Source organism: Microcaecilia unicolor, chromosome 10 (assembly GCF_901765095.1).
Source record: "Microcaecilia unicolor chromosome 10, aMicUni1.1, whole genome shotgun sequence".
In the NCBI taxonomy this organism is placed as follows: domain Eukaryota; kingdom Metazoa; phylum Chordata; class Amphibia; order Gymnophiona; family Siphonopidae; genus Microcaecilia; species Microcaecilia unicolor.
In genome coordinates this window covers 136,356,514-136,377,069 of record NC_044040.1, presented here as the reverse complement: position 1 = coordinate 136,377,069, position 20,556 = coordinate 136,356,514, and the positions used below count along the sequence as shown (strand labels likewise).

The following is a 20,556-nucleotide window of genomic DNA, read 5'->3' as shown; positions in this document are numbered from 1 at the left end:
CAGGACTCACCAGACTAATTTCCTGGATCTCCTCTGGAACCTTTTTTAAAAATTGGCGTTACGTTGGCCACCCTCGATTTTAAGGATTGCTCAATTTTCAGTTCTATCAGTACTCTGGGATGAATACCATCAGGTCCAGGAGATTTGCTACTCCTCAGTTTATAGAACTGCCCAATTACATCCTCCAGGTTTACAGAAAATTCATTAAGTTTCTCTGACTCGTCAGCTTCAAATACCATTTCCGGCACCGGTATCACTCCCAAATCTTCCTTGGTGAAGACCGAAGCAAACATAGTAACATAGTAGATGACGGCAGAAAAAGACCTGCACAGTCCATCCAGTCTGCCCAACAAGATAATTTCACGTGTGCTACTTTTTGTGTATACCTTACCTTGATTTGTATCTGCCATTGTCAGGGCACAGACCATATAAGTCTGCCCAGCACTAGCCCCGCCTCCCAACCACCAGCCCCGCCTCCCCCCACCGGCTCTGCCACCCAATCTCGGCTAAGTTATGAGGATCCCTTCCTTCTAAACAGGATTCCTTTACGTTTATCCCATGCATGTTTGAATTTCGTTACCGTTTTAAAACAAAACCAAGAGTACTGGCTGACTTAAGCTGCAACGAGAGTGTGTTGCAACCAAAATTCATTGTATTCTGTCAATGTACTCTATATAAAATGAATTTAATATGTATTATCTCATATAAATGTAGCATTAATGAGCTAAGAATAACAATGTATATATTATCTTCTAAACTCAAAATGAGATATATGGTCAGTCAATATTACAATTGTATTCTATATATACAGTATTTAAGAACATGTGTGTGATTACAAATGTAAAATAGTCCATAACTGTACTGACAATAAAAACATCTTTGTATCATGATCTTAAAAAGACACCGATAATGTTAACATTATTAACTATAAGCTGAAGGCAATAAGATTTCTAAAAACAAATCTAAAAATGGAAATACATTAGTGTTAACATTAAAGTATGGTGTATTCAAATCACAATTATTCCAATATTAATGATGACAAATCTATGCAAAATTATCTCGGATACTCTAGCAATATTTACATTATCTATAAAAACAAAGAAATAAAATAAAACCATATCAAAAATGAAACTATGAAGAACATTGGTCTACAACTGGAAATAGTACAACTATGATCAAACAATACTTAATCTATTCAAAAGTTGTACTGATGATTATAGTTGAATATATACCAAAAGTAGAAACATTAGATAATCTATATAAACAATTCTCACCACCAACGTTCTACGAGCCTGCCTGCCTGTGTCTGTAACTTTCTTCGCTGGGCTCCGAAGTCCCAGCTGATGTCACTGGACCCATTATGCCGTGATTCGAGGCGTGGACGAATGACGTGATTAACTTGGAATCTGTTTGTGTGTGTGCATCTGACGTCGGACGCACAAACACAAACTGATTCAAACTTAATCATTCGTCCACGGCTCCGCGCTGCGCGCGGCTGACAGGACCTAGGCTGGCAGGGGTTGGGTCCCCAGCCAGCACAGGTATGCGACGACGGCGGGAAGGGGGGCTCAAAATCGGAAGGAGGGGGGGTCTGGAAATCGGAGGGAAGAAGGCAGAGAGGTGGGATCTGGAACTTGGAGAGCAGAAGGGAGGGCTCTGGACCTCGGAAGGGGGGTAGGGGCCCCAGCCACACACACTCTCTCTCTCTCACACAGACACACACTCGCACACAGTCTCACTCAGTCTGTCACACACACTCGCAAATTCACTCTCTCTCTCACACAGTCACTCTCACACACACACAATCTCAAACATACACCCTCCGAGGAAAACCTTGCTAGCGCCCGTTTCATTTGTATCTGAAACGGGCCTTTTCTACTAGTATACTATAATATGCACTTAAGAATACCACCCAAAATGAACATATATTGTGACTAAAGATATAAAATTATGTCAAAAAAAGACACAAACAAATTAAAATATAATTACAGTATATGAATGGTAACTGTACTTATTTAATATAGACCCCTGACGCAGGTACCGAAACACGGCCCGTGTCAGGTCAATGATGCAAGATTGATGTACAAGATCTATGCTGTAAAATTAAATGACTTTTCCCACTTTTGAAGGCTGCTAGTACTTCTTTTGCTGTTTGGACTTTGCTCTGTGCTTTGGACCCTTTCTGTGTTATTTTGAGTTTCTGACGTAACATATGCAAACTTAGTCATGATCTGTCCTTGCCATTTTTGGGGAACAGACTGTAGAAGTCTGCCTGGAACAGGTCTTATTCCCAAACCACTAGAGCCACAGCTGAAATCCATGCCAGTTCATTTTGATCTCTCTAGACATACCTGGGGAACAGAGAGTAGAGGTCTTTCCCGCTCTGAACTTACTTCCCAATCATTCGAGTTTCCATCTGAACACCACTACGTTAGTTTTGAAGCCATTTTTTTTCTATTTATGGATCCTTTGTTTATCCCAGGGCTTGACAAATCCTGGGCGCTAGGTCACCACAGTGCCTAGAAATTTCATCCTGGTGTCCGGAAGTTCTTACAGCCCATGTTTTTTCTTCTTCCTTGGCATTGCCTCATACTCTTGCTTTTCACGGTGATTGAGCTCTGTGGATACTTAACTGCACGGTACAGGAAGTTGGGAAGACTCGGACTTAAAATCGTGAGACTTCCCCAACTACCTTGTGGCTCAAGTATCTGCAGAGCCCAATCACTGTGCAGTAGGAGAGAAGGAGTGTGAGCCTAGGCAGTGCTGTGAGTAATGGCCGGAGGGAACCACGAGAGAGGCTGGAGAAAATAGTGTGTGTGGGGGGGGGGCGGGACTATTAAGTCAATTTCTAAAGGATTCCAACCCCAACCCCTTCCCCCCCTACCAAAAAAAAAAAAAAACCTTCACTGGAGACAATGTTGGAAGGGTGGGGAAGGAGACAAGATAAAGTTCTTAGATGCTGGCTCCGAAGGTTTGGGGCTGGCTCCTAGATTTAATAAAGATTTGTCCCACACATTTTTGAATTCGGTTACCATTTTTGTTTCAACCAACCTCCTCCGGGAGGGCATTCCAGGTTATCTACCGCCCTCTCCACGAAAATTTTCAAACGTTACTCCTAAATTGACCACACCTGCAACCTCAATTTATGTCATCCAGTTCAACCGTTTCCTCGTTGCTGGAAAAAGTTTTGTTTGTATATTTATCTTTCAATATTTAAACACCTTTATCCTATCACCCCTATCCCTCCCTTCCTCTAGGGTACAGATATTCATGTCTTCCAGTCTCTTCTCATGTCTTATGGTGAAACCCCATACCATTTTAGTTGCTTTTCTCTGAACCTTTTCAAGTCTCAACATCCTTACAGAGATACTGCCTCCAAAACTGAACACAATATACCAGGTGGGGCCTCACCAACGTCTTGTACTGAGGCATCAATACCTCTTGCATAGTAACATAGTAGATGACAGCAGAAAAAGACCTGCACGGTCCATCCAGTCTGCCCAACAAGATAAACTCATATGTGCTACTTTCTGTGTATACCCTACCTTGATTTGTACCTGTCCTCTTCAGGGAAGAGACCGTATAAGTCTGCCCAGCACTATCCCCGCCTCCCACCACCGGCTCTGGTGTAAAGATGTAAAGTAGATTACATCTTTAGCACGTTCCCGACTCAATTCTCTGGTCACCCAAAGAATTCAATGAGATTCGTTTGGCACAATTTACCTTTGGTAAAACCATGTTGTCTCAGATCTTGCAACTTATTGGCTTCCAGAAAATTCACTATCCTTTCATTCAGCATCATTTCCATTACTCTGCTGGTTATACCTCTCGATGCAGCCTAGCATCCTTCTATGTCCATTGCCTTTTAACACTGTTTCACCACCTTGAGATCCTCAGACACTAGCACCCCAAGGTACCTCTCCTGAGCTATGCTCATCAATCTCTCGCCTCCTATCTTGTACATCTCCTTTTATACATATTTCTGCAACCCAAGTGCATCACACTACATTTCTTCACATTAAATTTTAGCTGCCAAACCTTAGATCATTCTTCTAATTTTTCTACTCCTTTCAGGGTGTCCACTCAGTTGGCAATCTTGATATCTGCAAAATTGCAAACCTTTCCTTGTAACTTTTCAGCAATGTCGCTCACAAACATATAAACCATACAGAATCTGTTTCAGTACTGATCCCCGAGGATCTTCACTACTCACCTTCCTATCCTACGATTAATGTAGATATGAGGAAATCCAATGCTTATCCCTGGGGGTAAGCAGCAGCATGGAATCTAGCTACTTTTTTGGATCCTGATAGATACTTGTGACATGATTGGCCACAGCTGGAGAGAGGGTAATGGGCTTGATGATCTGCGGTGTGACCCAGTATGGAATTCATAGGCAAAAGTCAGAACTGTCCCTGTTATGACTGTCAAACCCTCTTAGTAAGGCATACAGTGGGAAAAGAGGCATTTACTTCAGTTCAACTAAATTCAGAATCTCTGCACAGATATGGTGAATCAATTGTCTAAGCCTGAAGTAACTGTACATCAAACAGCAAGGTGTGAAGGTGGAAACAATGATACACTAGAACAGTATAATAACCATGCATAGATAAGAACACTAGTACAGTAAAATGACCACGCATAGATAACAGAAAAACTTAATGTCCATTCCTAGTTATTTCTCCAAATCTGTAAATGCTCTGTGTACTCAGACAGGGCTCACGTGAGACAAGGATATACTCACTTGGGTTTGGAGTCTGGTGACAATCTCCTTGCGAGCCTTCATGACTGCCTCCAGCTTGCCAGAAACCATGATAGAAAGACCCTGGTCTTTTGCAAGTGAAAGTTCCAGCTGTGCGCCAGTCTTTTGCATGATGTCCACACAGATCTTTGCCTGTTCACCTTCTCCGAACTGGGCCATATCCTTGTATTTCCGCTCCTCCAACGGCACATGAAAGACCTGAATATTGCAAAATAGAAAAGAATAGGCATGAGTAATACAGCAGGAACTGTAACACACAAACAACTCTCAAATTATCAAACCGATTCCATGCATCCCCCTAAACATAAGAACATAATGTAAGTGAAGCTGAATCAGAACATAACCATGAAAGTCCATCATTCTGTCTCAGAATACTGCCCACCCACAAAAAATAAAAAAATTTAAGTTCCCATTTACAGTGTTAAACAATGGTTTCCTTTTTCAAACCTGCCTGGTTAATTAACCCCCACCCCCAGTTTATTCTTCAGGATTTGTCCAACCACCATCTGAACTCAGCTATGTTTACAGCTTTGACCATATCCTCTAGTAACGAATTTCACAGCTTGCATGCCATTATGAAAATCAAGGGTAGAAAGTATGTTTTGCCAAATCTGCTGGATGTTGGTAAAATAGGACGTGCTATCAAACTATCTGAAAGGACACCCAACTCTTGACTTTATAATCTTCCATGATATCCAAGCTGAAAATCCCTAACCTGTTTAGTCTTTAAGGAAAAGTGTAATATCACCTTTATCATGTTGCCCTTCTCTGAATCTTTTCAAATTCTGCTTTATCCTCTTTGAAATGGGTAACCAAAACTGCACCTATACTCAAGATGTGGTTACACCATGAGCCTATAAAGGAAAGCATAATTATGTTCAGCAATCTCTATTTTTAAAATAAACCCTACTTGCTTTTCTGGCAGTCAAGATACTGGGCTGAAAATTTCAAACAGTATCTACAATGGCCTGGAAAGTAGATACAATAGTGCAGAGCTCTTGCCTGTCTTTCTTTTTTAACTATGATTTTCCTTTTTTTCTATCTGACCTCACTCCATTTTCTCTCTCTTCTCTATCAATAACTTGGCATTTCTTTCCCTCTGTTTTTATGTACACCACTTTGATTGGTAGGCCCTTAAAATGTGGTATATTTTATTTTTAGACTTTATATACCTCCTTGAAAAACCAATCAAGGTGGTGCACAATTTAAACATTTACAAACAGGATTAGCTTCTTACAACTTTTTCCTAGGTAACATTTCAAAAGGTTCTCTGAACTCCAACACTAATTTTTTTTTTTTAATTCCCTTAGCAACTTATTTCACCACTCAGCAGCCATGGATATAAAGGTTTTCTCTCTCGACATCTCCTTCCTCATAACAGATTTAATCAGACTCCTTAAACTCCTTCGAGAAGAAGGCAGAAGTTGCCTAGGGGTATAAGCTAGTGTGGCCTGATTCACTCAAAGATTTTTGATTCGCTCATATGAATTGGTCTTTCGATTCAATTTGATTCAGCTTAACTGAAATAAGGCCCGAAACCTAAGACCTATGCTAATGTTATAACAGAGTAACAAACAGGCAGTAGCAATTAACATTTAAAACATTCAAGAAAGCGGGGGGTCACGTGATGACGTGGAGCTGAGCGGAAGCCTCTGACACCGGCTCCAACTCAAGCGCTCAAAAATCCGCTATTTTACCTGCGATCCCCCCCCCCCCCCCAGGGTGATCCCCGGTTCCGCAACAGCTGACGGCGGAAGGTGAGAGCTAATAATAGAACGAGCTAGGCAAGCTCTCAGTCGAGTGTGGAGGTTATGCCCGCCAAGATCCCGCGGGGAAAACAGAGCACCAGCGCGGCGCAAGTCAAGATGGCGGCAGCTCCGGAGACGGCGATGGCGGGCCCGATACCAGTAGACATGGTGCGGGACCTGATGCAGCAGATCTCCACGATGTTGGAAGAAAAGCTGTTCAAACTGCAAACATCGGTAGATCAGATCCGCGAGACACTGGAACGCCAAAGTGCTCGCTTGCAACACGTGGAGGAAAGAGTGTCGAATTGCGAGGACGCAGCGGTGAGCACAAGCGAGCGAATGGCAGCGCTGGAAAGAAGATGTGAGCAGCTGACCCAGAAAGCAGACGACCTTGAAAATCGTAGCAGAAGAAACAACCTTCGGATAGTGGGTATCCCAGAATCAGTGAAGGCGCTGGATCTACGAAAACTGGTGGAACAATGGCTGCCAAAAGAACTGGGCCTAGATACCAGCAGGATACCTCTGCAGGTGGAGAGAGTGCATAGAGTGGGAGCGGTACGAGTGAATGACAACAGGCCAAGGCAAGTGCTGGCAAAGCTGTTAAATTACATGGATAAGGAAGCACTGCTGCAGGCGTATAGGAAAAATCCAGGCCTCGCATATGAAGGGGAGAAAATTCTGCTCTTTCAGGACTATTCAGCTACAGTATCGGAGCAACGGAAAGTTATGGGCCGACACTGCAAAAGGCTGTACGACAAGGGAGTCCGATTTGCCTTACTATACCCAGCAAAGGTGCGGGTATTAAATGAGAACAAAACTTTTTTTTCAGTGAGGCAGCAGACCTGGAAAGGTTTGTGTCAACTTTACCATGAGAGAGTGTAATTAAAAAGAGGTCATGTGATCGCTGGAACTGTGGAAATGGAGGAGATAGTAGGAAGAGACATTTCCCCCTTTTTCTTTCTTCTTTTCTCTCTCTCCTTGGGGCTTACGGGCGGCAGGGGGGGCAGGAGGAGAGATTGAAGTGAGAGGGGCGGATGCAAGTATCAATGCAATCCAAAGAGGCCAGCAGATATGCAGCTTGCCGGTACATTATGTAAGCCCACCTGCAGGGATATGAGAAGAGATCCTGAGCCATGAGCTGTCCGGTTCAAGTTACACAGGTTTAAAATGTTGGAACCTTAATTGAGCTCCTGTTTTATAGCTATATGTTTTCAGGTGCACAAGTGTTTAGTTGCAGGATTATAATGTTCAGATATATGGTGAGCCTGTTCAGAACGGAACGTTGGGGTCTCACAATGGTGGGGAGGGGAGGTTTAGAGAGGGAAGAGTCCGGGAGAGTTGGTGGTGTGAAGAGGAGTGTGCGTGTTGAGCACTGGTATGTACAAGGGGTATGTGTGCTCAGAGGGAAAGAATTGCAGGGGTAGTTTGGTGGAGGGGGGGAGGGAGTGAAAGTTTCCCAACAAACACTTATGTGGAAAATGAGCGGACGAAGGGAGAGAACAGAGGGCAAGAAGAGTGGAGAGTGTGAGAGGCAACAGAGAAAGGTGCAGGGTACTCTGAGTCTGGGGGTTCAGCTGGGAAGCCTTCAGACTGTATGGGGAATTAGTGCACGAGTTGACAAGAGACACCCTGCTACTAATGGCTAGTCTTAAGATTGTGTCGTTAAATGTGGACGGAGTGCACTCCCCGGTACAGAGAACTAAAATACTGCAGGCTCTTAAGCGCCAGAAGGCTGATGTGGCCATGATTCAGGAAACCCATCTAAGTAAATTAGAACATCTCAAATTAAAGAAAGACTGGGCGGGGTGGGGGGGGGGGGGGTCACGTGACGCTATGCACAGGAGCGGACGCTAGCTACTTCGCTCCTGCCAACTCCTCGAGAACCTTGCGGATAAACAGCAGAAATTCGGGCAACCTCCGAACCATTTTACCAAGATATCCTGGAGGAAAGATTTAAGATCAACCAGACCCGGCGGCGAGACTCAATGGCGGCGAAAACGCTTAGAAAAGACAAGGAGAAAAAACGGCCGACAGATGACAAGATGGCGGCCCCGGCTAGTCAGTCTTCCTCCCAGGTCAGCTCGATGTGGATGGCCGAAATAGTTGGGGAGGTCACTAACGTGCTGGAAACTATATTAGAAAACAAGCTGGGTTCGCTGGAATCGAAACTAGAATCATTGCATAATAATGTCGTGCAAATTAAGGAAGACATGGCGTCCTACCAACAGCGGACAAGCGACATAGAAGACCGCGTGGCTAAAATGGAGGCCAGCCATAGCGAGATGGAAAAACAACTATCCCGATACGCCAACAAAATTGAAGATCTCGAGAACAGGTCGAGACGTAATAATCTTCGCTTGGTAGGAGTAGCGGAAGATCGAGGAGACCGTGATCTGAGAAGCTATTTGGAAAATTGGCTCACTAAAGAATTGGACCTTCCGCAGAAGTTGGGCCCTTTAAAAATCGAGAGGGCACATCGGCTGGGACCAAAACAAACTAATGCAACAAGACCCAGGGTGATTATCTGTCGTTTATTAAATTTTGCACATAAAACGGCTATTCTGCAGGCGCTGAGAGGCGGGAGAGAGCTGCGTGTTGGAAATCAGAAAATACTCTGCTTTCAAGATTATTCAGCCGGAGTAGCGGCTAGGAGAAAGCAGTTCTCACCTGTTTGTTCTGAACTGGTGCAACGCAAAATCCCATTTGCTTTATTATATCCAGCGAAGCTGCGCATAATGCACAAGTCGGAGACAAAGTTTTACACTACAGCAGAAGAAGCCCGTGCCTTTATAAAAGACTTGGAGACACCTGGTGCAAGTTGAAAAGAGTTGTTAAGCTTAAATGGACGCCTATAACCAGTAGTCAAACTTTTGGTGAAGCGGCAGTGAAACAATGCAGATTTGTATATGTTGCAGCTGAGTGGACTGGTGAACTGATCTATAACAGCATTTTATGAGGGTCTGCTGTTGCTGAAAAAAGTTAGTGGCTGGGAAAGTAGCCAGAGCTTAAAGAGAGAGAAAGTTATCTTCCATGCAGTTTTCTGGCTCCCAGCTGAAACGGTACATTTACTCAGGAACATTTGATACCAAGTGACTGGTTGCTTATAAGACCTAAAGCAGTAGTAAGAGAGACCAAGTACATTTGAAATATGTTGTGTTTCTATTTGTTATTTTCACTGTTTAGAGTAAATATTGCTGTTTGTAATGTTTTTGGTTGGTGAAATGGAATAATAAGGGAGTGAAAATAGTGGTTGGCAGAGGCTTCCCTGGTTTTCTGGGTAATAATGGCAGGAGGGTCACTCGTTGATGATTGGTGGATGGAGGGAGGTTGCACGATAAAATTTGATAAGTTGATTATCAGGGTGTAGAGGAGGGGCGTTTGAAGTGACCTGAATCCCATAGGGATAGGAGGGGGAAAAGGGGGGATTCTGGAAGGGATCTGGGTGGGGGGATGGGTTTGGGAGGGTAATGGAAGGCATAATTAGGAAGTTAGCTCCGGGGTATGAATGGAAAGAAGTAGGAGTAGATTGGGGTTTAGGCTGTAAGGATGAGACAAGGAAAATTTTGTTCAATTACTGGAAGTTAAGGAGTGACAAGAGATATGGGGGAAACATCAGTGGTTTGTGGAAGAGGGGCCAGAGGCTGGGCTGGCTCCTCATGTTAGATAAAAGACTCAACTGGCTTAATACCTTTGTACACTGTGAGAGGGATGCTTAAGATTGTTACCTGGAACGTTGGGGGTACACATTCCCCAATAAAAAGATCAAAAATTTTGCAGTATTTACAGCGCATTAGAGCGGATATAGTATTCCTCCAGGAAACACATCTGTCTGGACAAGAACATGCTAAGCTAGCGAGGTGGTGGGTGGGAGAATGTGTGGCATCCGCAGCCAGGGGTCGAAAGGGTGGTGTGGCAATACTCATTCGAAAGGGGGTGGCAACACAACTTACTAACATAGTGCAAGATCCCGAGGGACGCTTTGTCTTTGGAACAGCTACAGTGGCAAGGCAACAGGTGATGCTTGGTAGCATCTATGCCCCAAATCAGCTTGACCTCCAATTTTATAAGAAATTGGGGACGATCCTAACAAACGTGGCATCCATCCCCTTGGTGCTAGGAGGTGATTTTAACACGGCTTGGGACCCCACTCTAGATAAATCTAATCCCCCGACTGGGTCAGGGTCTAGAAAACACGTGAAGGGGTTGCCTGATTTTTGTTCATTATTAGATCTTATTGATGTATGGAGGACCTTACACCCTCTTGATAGGGAATATACACATCAGTCCAGAGCACACAATACTTTTTCCAGAATTGATTATTTGTTGACCTCTAGAGTGGCCTTTTCGGATATAGGGGAAGTCGAAATTGGTCCCTGTGTGATCTCTGACCACGCCACAGTCTGGATGACATGGAATGGTGGGAGCCAGAAGGAGGCAATAGGGGGGTGGTCTTTCCCTAGCTACCTTTACAAGGATGTGCATTTTCGGGAATATTTGTTAACCAAATGGGGTGAATACTCACATTTTAATGCAGCACCAAATGTAGATGCCACACTCTTCTGGGAAGCGGCAAAGGCCATTCTAAGAGGGGACCTAATAAGCTATGTTAGTCACCACAAGAGAGCTAGAGATAGGGAAATCCTTCGATTGGAAAAACAATTGCTGGGTTTGAGGAAACAATTTAGTGTGAACCCAATACCAAGGGTTCGACAAGATACAGTAGCGACCCAATGTGCTCTGAACTCATTGATAAATGAACGTGCAGTTAAATCCCATACGTATTATAAATTTCATCTTTATAAATTTGGTAACAAGGGGGGCAAGATGTTGGCTCGTTTAATTGCTCCTAGGCACACTTCTAAACAAATTCTAACTATTAGGAATGACAAGGGGCAATTGCTTCACACTGACAGAGAGATGCGCAATGTCTTCCAAAAAGTTTTCAAGCAATTGTATGAGTCAGAGGCAGAGAGTGGTCTTAATGGGGAGCTATATATAGAAAACATTGCCCTCCCTGGTATTACACAAGCAGATCATAGTATGTTAAATGCCCCTATAACTGATGACGAGGTGAGCTGGGCTATTGGGCATAGTAAGTTGGGTAAGGCCCCAGGTCCAGATGGTCTCAAATTAGAATTCTATAGGATGTTGGGGGATGCGATAGCTCCGTCAATAGCAAGAGCATTTAACAGGTGGGTGGAGGTTGGCTGGCTACCAGAACATCTTAATCTAGCTCAGATTATAGTGCTACCTAAACAGAGATCCCACTCTGGTGTCTTCATATAGGCCGATCTCTCTCCTAAATCAAGAGGTAAAACTATTCGCCAAAATTTTAGCTAATAGGTTGAGTAGAGTGTTACCGAGTATCATTCATGAAGCGCAAGTAGGGTTTGTTCAGGGGCGTATAAGAAAGCAAAAATTTGTCTGCAGTTGCTAATGGGAGGGTGGAACCAGGGTGGGTTGGGCCTACCTAATATTAAATATTATAATCTCGCTTGTTTATTGCGACATGTGAGGGATTGGGTATTCTCATCAAGCTACCACACACCTATAGAGTTGGAGGAATCTCTCTTTAGTCCCTATCAATTGATTTCTCTTCTGCAGGGGGATAGATCTTTGCCACAGAGAATGAGAGGTTCGGTGCTGTTGGGATCCTTACAGGGGGCCTGGAGATTTTTGGGGAAACTATTGAGTGGAGACCCGCATGTGACAAAATTGCTAACCATACAGGGGAATCCGCACTTTCTACCTGGAATTGAGAATCCAATATTTCAACATTGGGTGCGACGGGGACTTAATAACTTGGGGGTAGTGGTAGATCGAACTGGAGTGATTAGACCACTGGAACAGTTGATCCCTAATGAGTCATTAGGCTTGGGAGACACTTTTGCCTACTGTCAATTGAAGCATTATGTACAATCCTTAGACAAGGCGTCCCTGAATTACAAATTGGGGGAAAAGATTCAGACACTATTTGAGGAGGCCTCAGAGGAGGCTCCTTCAATCTCTGGCCTCCAGAAGAAATTATGGTCTTTGGCACCTGCCAAGGATTTGATACAGCTCAGACGGAGATGGGAACTGGATGTGGGATGTGATCTCGCCTCCTGGGATATTTCAGCACACCTCAAAGGTATTTCGCAAATAATTAGTGGAGCGGGGTACAGAGAGTGTGCATTTCGAGTCATCCACAGGGCATATTTCTCGCAAGTACAGTTGTTTAGAGCGGGAGGAATTGGTTCGCCTACCTGTATGAAATGTAATTTAGACGATAACACACTATACCATGGTTTATGGGAATGTGGGATTATAAGATGTTTTTGGAAGGGTGGTGGCATTTCTTTCCTTGATGTTGTCGAGAAGGGTACAAGGCACACCTCAACAGTTGGTGTTGGACTGTCCTGGTTCACTCAGGGGGCTAAAAGCGGAGGAAGTCCTGCTGTGTAGAAAGCTCTGTTTGCTAGCACGAAAATGTATTTTGCAAAAATGGACTGTTCCAGATAGACCTGAATTTTGGCACTGGCGCAATCAGGTGCATCAACTGATGATTTGGGAGGCGCAGGAGGCCAGGGGTTCCTTTAAACGGAAATCACTTTTTTTAAAGACGTGGAGTCCCCAAATAGCCAAACTCACGCAAAGAGGAAGAAGACTCATCCTTAAACTATGACTGAGGACCTGGAGATTCCATTGATGCCTTTAGATAGATCATAGGGAAGGTAAAAGGGAGGGGGGATGGGAGGGGAAAAAGGGGGGTGAAAAGACTATGTAAAAGTTTTATGTTACTTTAGCAAAAGGTTTTGTTATGGACTTTAGGGATATAAATTTGGTGACTGTTATTGATGATTAAATGTTGTGGATGTGACATCAATAAAAAAGTTAAACCATAAAGAAAGACTGGGTGGGTGACATATTCTTTGCAGCATATAATGGAAGGCAGCGGTAGGGGGGGGGGGGGGGGGGTTACCAATATTGCTCCAGAAAAAGGTAAAATTATGTATAATCATACCTGATAATTTTCTTTCCATTAATCATAGCTGATCAATCCATAGACTGGTGGGTTGTGTCCATCTACCAGCAGGTGGAGATAGAGAGCAAACTTTTGCCTCCCTATATCTGGTCATGTGCTGCCGGAAACTCCTCAGTATGTCGATATCAAAGCTCCATCCGCAGGACTCAGCACTTAGAGAATTACACCCACGAAGGGACACTCTGCCCAGCTCACCACCGCCGAAACGGGGGAGGGGAATTAACCCAGCTCATCCCCACACAAGTGGGGGAGGGGAATCCGTCCAGCTCATCCCCGCGGAGCGGGGGAGGGACACCACACCCGCCGATGCGGGGGGATCTGGCTTATCCTGCAACCGCAACCGCGGGAGGAGCTGACTGACCCTAACACCGCCGAAGCGGGAGGGGTACAAAGCTGCCCTACAGCCGCACGAAGCGGGAGGGAGTGCCGGCAGAATTTATGTCTCAATCCAGCCCCGTAAAACGGAGGGGAGAGGAATGCAGCAGCTCACTGTAACACAAACTCGTCTCAACTCTTGAAGAATCCAAGTGAAAGAAGAACTTGAACACGAAGTCCTCCTGAAGTAACTGAAGGCTAAACTTGAACCTAAAATTCAACCAGAATATAAACAGTACAGATATCTGGGAGGGGCTATGGATTGATCAGCTATGATTAATGGAAAGAAAATTATCAGGTATGATTATACATAATTTTACCTTCCATATCATCAAGCTGATCAATCCATAGACTGGTGGGATGTACCGAAGCAGTACTCACCCAGGGCGGGACATAGAAATCCCTGACCTCAACACTGAAGCTCCAAACCGGGCCTCCGCCCGTGCAGCCACAGTCAAACGGTAATGCTTGGAGAATGTATGAGCCGAAGCCCACGTTGCCGCCTTGCATATCTCTTCCAAGGAGACGGATCCGGCCTCTGCCATCGAGGCCGCCTGAGCTCTCGTGGAGTGAGCCTTCAGCTGGATAGGCGGCACCTTCCCCGCGGCCACATAAGCCGCTGCAATGGCTTCCTTGACCCATCTTGCCACTGTAGGCTTAGCAGCCTGCAGACCCTTACGAGGACCTGCAAACAGGACAAACAGATGATCCGATTTCCGGAAATCATTGGTCACTTCCAAGTATCTGATGATGACTCGTCTCACATCCAGATATTCAAGAGCGGAGTACTCCTCTGGGTAGTCCTCCCTACGAAAGGAAGGGAGACAGAGCTGCTGATTCACATAGAAGCGAGAACCAATCTTGGGCAGGAAGGCAGGCACTGTGCGAATAGTCACTCCTGCCTCAGTGAACTGCAGAAAAGGCTCTCGACATGAGAGCGCCTGGAGCTCGGAAACTCTTCTGGCTGAAGTGCTAGCCACCAAAAAGACTGCTTTCAACGTCAGGTCTTTCAGAGATGCCCTCGACAAGGGTTCCAAAGGCGGCTTCTGCAATGCTCTTAGCACCAGGTTGAGATTCCACGCAGGCACCACTGAGTGCAGAGGAGGGCGCAGGTGATTAACTCCCTTGAGAAAGCGCACCACATCTGGCTGCGAAGCCAGGGAAGCACCCTTCAGGCGGCCCCTGAAGCAAGCCAGAGCCGCTACCTGGACTTTAAGGGAACTGAGCGACAGGCCTTTCTCCAGACCTTCTTGCAGGAACGCCAACACTGAAGAAATTGGAGCAGTGAAGGGAGAAAGTGAGCCTGCTTCACACCATGCTGCAAAGATACGCCAAACCCTGGCGTAAGCAGTAGAAGTAGAGCGCTTCCTCGCTCTCAGCATAGTGGCGATGACCTTGTCTGAGAAGCCCTTCTTCCTCAGACGCTGCCGCTCAATAGCCAGGCCATAAGACCAAAGGGAGAGGGATCCTCCATCACCACGGGACCCTGATGTAACAGGCCCTGCTCCACTGACAGCCGCAGAGGATCGTCGACTGAGAGCCTGAACAAGTCCGCATACCAGGGACGTCTGGGCCAATCCGGACCCACCAGGATTACCCTGCCGGGATGCTTTACCACCCGGTCTAGCACCCTGCCCAACATGGGCCAGGGCGGGAACACATAGAGGAGCTCTTGTGTCGGCCACTGTTGGAGAAGAGCATCTACTCCCAGGGATCGAGGGTCCCGTCCTCTGCTGAAAAAGCGCGGCACTTGGCCATTGGCCGATGACGCCATCAGATCTAGGCTCGGCTGGCCCCAGCGCTTCGTGATGTCCAAGAACGCCTGAGCAGATAGTTGCCACTCTCCGGGCTCCAAGATATGGCGACTGAGAAAGTCCGCCTTGACATTCATGACTCCAGCAATGTGGGCCGCTGAAAGCTGCTCCAGGTTCGCTTCCGCCCACTGGCAAAGACTCATAGCCTCCTTGGCTAGAGGGGCGCTCTTGGTACCTCCCTGGCGGTTGATATAGGCCACAGCCGTAGCATTGTCCGACAGGACCCGTACAGGCTTCAACACCAGTACCGGGATGAACTCCAATAACACCAACCGAATGGCTCTGAGTTCCAGGAGGTTGATAGACCACTTGCCTCTGCAGGAGACTAGAGCCCCTGCGCTGTCCTTCCCAAGCAGTGGGCTCCCCAGCCCATCAAAGAGGCGTCTGTCGTGACGACAATCCACTCCGGGGTCACCAGAGGCAATCCTGCAGACAACTTGTCTGTCTGCGTCCACCAGCTCAGCGCCTTGCGCACTGCCGGGTCCACGGGAAGGCGCACAGCATAATCCTCCGACATCGGAGTCCAGCGCAGCAGCAGAGATAGCTGTAGTGGTCTCATATGAGCCCTGGCCCAGGGCACTACTTCCATCGTGGCCGTCATAGAGCCCAACAGCTGCACGTAGTCCCAAGCCCGAATAGGAGAGGCTACTAGGAACTAGTCCACCTGAGCCTGAAGCTTGACAATCCGATTGTCTGGCAGGAACACTCTGCCCACTTGGGTGTCGAATCGAACTCCCAGATACACCAGGGACTGAGTCGGGCGCAGCTGGCTCTTCTTCCAGTTGATGATCCATCCCAGGGAGCTCAAAAGAGCAACTACCCGGTCCATAGCTTTGCCGCACTCTGCATAAGAGGGGGCTCGGATCAACCAGTCGTCCAGATAAGGATGGACTTGTACTCCTTCCTTTAGCAGGAAGGCCGCTATGACCCCCATTACTTTGGAAAAGGTCCGCGGAGCAGTAGCCAACCCGAAAGGGAGGGCTCTGAACTGGAAGTGTCGTCTCAGGACTGTAAAACGCAGAAAGCGTTGGAGAGGAGGCCAGATGGGAATATGCAGGTACGCTTCCTTGATGTTCAAGGAAGCCAAGAACTCTCCTGCCTTCACTGCCGCTATAACAGAGCGGAGAGTCTCCATGCGAAAGTGCCTCACTTTCCAGGCCCGATTGACCCCCTTGAGGTCGAGGATAGGCCGGACAGAACCTCCTTTCTTTGGAACCACAAAGTAAATGGAGTAACGTCCCTTGCCAATCTGATTTTTTGGCACTGGAACGACCGCACCCAGGCGGATCAGGTTGTCCAAGGTCTGCTGCACTACCACAGCTTGACCGGAGACTTGCAGGGAGAGAGTACAAACCCGTCTCTTAAGGGTTGGCAGAACTCTAGCTTGTAGCCGTCTCTGATGACTTCCAGCACCCACGCGTCTGAAGTTATAGTGGTCCTCTCGCCCAGAAACGAGGACAGCCGTCCTCCAATCTGCACTGGGGCGTGGACCAAGGCCCCGTCATTGGGTACGAGACCCTGGGGGAGGACCGGAGGGAGCACCTCCGGGACGGCGGTCTCTGCGAAAGGAATGCTGCTTGGGGGAGAAATTCCTCTTGAAGGAAGAGGGGGCAGAGGAACCCGACTTGCCCGGGCGGTACCGATGGGCTTCCTGCAACCGTCCTCTGGAGGTATCGGGACGAGTACTAACCCGAGCCCTGACCTCTGGTAATTTCTTGCCCTTAGACGTGCCGAGATCGGTCACGATTTTGTCCAGCTCGACCCCAAAGAGCAGCTTGCTTTTAAAAGGCAATCTAGCCAGGCGGGATTTAGAGGCGTGGTCAGCAGACCAATGTTTCAGCCAAAGCCACCGCCGCGCAGAGACTGTCTGAGCCATGCCTTTAGCTGAGGCTCTCCAGACATCATACATCAAGTCTGCCAAATAGGCTAAGCCCGATTCCAGGGCCGGCCAATCAGCCCTCAAGGAATGATCCGAGGGGGAAGCCCGCTGCACCATAGTCCGGCACGCCCTGGCCACATAGGAGCCGCAAACTGAGGCCTGCAAACTTAAAGCAGCTGCCTCAAAGGACGACCTTAAGGCCGCCTCCAATCTTCTGTCTTGGGCGTCCTTTAGGGCCGTGCCACCTTCCACCGGCAACGCCATTTTCTTAGTCACCGCAGTGATTAAAGAATCCACGGTAGGCCACAGATAGGCCTCACGTTCACTCACAGCCAAAGGATAGAGGCGGGACATAGCCCTAGCCACTTTAAGGCTCGTTTCCGGGACATCCCATTGAGCCGCAATTAAGATGTGCATGGCATCATGCACGTGGAAGGTTCTAGGCGGGCGCTTCGTCCCCAGCATAATGGCAGAGCCAACAGGGGCTGAGGGAGAGACGTCCTCCGGAGAGGAAATCTTCAAAGTGTCCATGGCCTGTAACAACAGGTTGGGCAAATCCTCTGGGCTAAAAAGCCGCGCTGCAGAGGGGTCATCCGCTCCATCCGAGCGGGGATCTATCTCCTCCAAGGAATCCGCAAAGGATCGTTGGGAGACCTCAGACACGCTGCCCTCATCTACATCGGAGGAGACAAAAGTCCTCCAAGGCCTGGAAATCAACCCGAGGGCGTTTACCTCTGGGAACCTCAACCTCTTTATCAGAAGAGGGAGCAGGGGCAGCGTTTTGCATGAGGAAAGCCTGATGCAGCAGCAAAACAAACTCGGGGGAGAAACCCCCCAGACTGTGCACTTGTGCAGCCTGGGCAACAGCCCTAGACGCACTCTCAACCGGCGCTCGCAATAGCGGGGGAGAGACATGCTGCGCATCCAAAATGGCGTCCGGCGCGAAACTCCTTGAAGGAGCCGCGCGGGAAGAACGGCGCTTAACTTTAGCCGCTTTTGTGCCGTCGCCCAAAATAAGGGCATTCATGGCATTAATGTCTCCAACCTCAAGGGCGGCCCCGAAGAAGCCGTCCGAGCCGCATGGCCGGCCAAGATGGCGGAGGCGAGGAGCGGGGGATGGGCGTTTATGGCGGGAAAAAACCGCCACGCCGGAGGAACGACCGGGACAGTCATCGGTCACTAAACTATCACCCATCAAGGGCGAATCAGGTTGTAAAACCCCCGCATCCCCTCTAGAAGCGCTCCAGCGATCCGGGGAGCGACCCTTTGCGCCCTCGCCCTCCGACGCCATTGCCACGAGGAGAAGAATCGGGGAACCCCCTGCCCGCTATAAAAAGGTAAAATTACCTGCTTGCCGCTCCGAGCTGTAACGAACTGGTGTCCCAGGGAGTAGCTGCAATGAACGTTTAAAGAAACGTCGAATTAAACGCCTTTAAAGACGTTTAAAAATATTTTTTTTTTTTTAAACGGAGCCAGCGGGAGGGGGGAGAAAAGGAGGGACCTGGCACCACCAGGTTTGCACTTGCTCAAAAGAGCCCTCAACCCCAGGCCTCAACAAAACCTAAGGATTAGGCTTGGAGGCTTAGCCAGAGCTGCTGCTGTGTGTGACCACCACCTGCTGAGATAGAGAACATACTGGGGAGTTTCCGGCAGCACATGACCACATATAGGGAGGCAAAAGTTTGCTCTCTATCTCCACCTGCTGGTAGATGGACACAACCCACCAGTCTATGGATTGATCAGCTTGATGATATGGAATGTGGCCTTTGACTTACATAATATGTACCAGGACCCAGAAGGGTGGTTTTTGATAGTGACAGGTGATCTGCAAGGGAAAAGAGTGGGGCTATGCAGTGTTTATGCACCCAATGTTTACAGCCACAAATTCTTTACTTTACTGATAGCCAGGAGGGTAACATTAGATAATTGTCAACTTATACCGGTAGTTGGGGGAGATTTCAACATCACAAGCGATCCCTCAATAGATTGTAAACCGGCACGGAGAGCAGGGAAGGACCATGAGGACAAGGGAGTAAATTTGCTAATATGAGATTTAGACTTAGTGGACGTATGGAGGCAACAACACTTAGAAGACACTGATTACACTTTTCTTTCTCACCCCCATGGGGCCCACTCCTGCCTTGACTACCTGCTAGTATCACACTCAATAAGTGTTGTAACGAGTTGCTTGGGAATTGAAGAGCCAGCTGTGTCAGATCATGCCCTAGTGTGGGTAGAGTTGTCTTGGGGAAAGAGAGAGGGCTCGGGCCGATGGCGGATGAATCCGGTGTTATATAGAAGCAAGGACTTCTGCTCTTACTTGAGGAAGTGCTGGCTGGATTACATAGCAGACAATGATGCACAGGAGGTGAGCCCGAGAATTTATTGGGAGGCCGCAAAGACAGTGTTAAGAGAGAAAATTATTTTGTACGTTGCCTCTAAGAATAAAGCTCGTGGGGAAAAAATAAAAGCTCTTACCACGAAATTGCAGGAGGCGCGAAGAGAATTGGTAGATCTCCCATCTGAAGGCAACAGAAAGGCATATATGGAGTGCAGGAAAAATATACAGGGGGTGCTGGATGAGGGTGCGCTGTATAATGTTAAATTGTATAAATATAAATTACATCAGTGGGGCAACAAAACGGGCAAAATGTTAGCATCCCTCGTGAACCAGAGATCAACGAGGAAATATATTAGTAAAATCAGAAATGAGCAGGGGAGAGTAGGCGCGACGCCAACGGCAATCCAAGGGGAGTTTGTACGTTTTTTTCTCGTCCTTATATAAGGAGAGCTCTTTCCCAGAGGATAAATGTAGAGAATTCCTGGAGGGGGTTGGCTTGGCCACTATATCGGCAGAGCAGCAGCAGATGTTGAATGCACCGATTCAAGGAAAGGAGGTCCAGAGTGTCATCAAGCGTTTAACCCTAGCAAAAGCACCGGGCCCTGATGGACTG

The 20,556-nt window shown here is 47.2% G+C and overlaps 1 protein-coding gene across 1 annotated transcript in view; it reads right to left on the bottom strand.

Annotated features, from left to right (window-relative positions):
- The window catches only part of HDLBP (high density lipoprotein binding protein), a gene marked incomplete in the record, with an annotated part of 521,467 nt that overhangs the window by 312,504 nt on the left and 188,407 nt on the right, over nucleotides 1-20,556 (bottom strand). Inside the window, 1 exon segment of the mRNA XM_030216982.1 lies at nucleotides 4,745-4,960. Within this exon segment, the coding sequence (XP_030072842.1) occupies nucleotides 4,745-4,960 (216 nt within the window).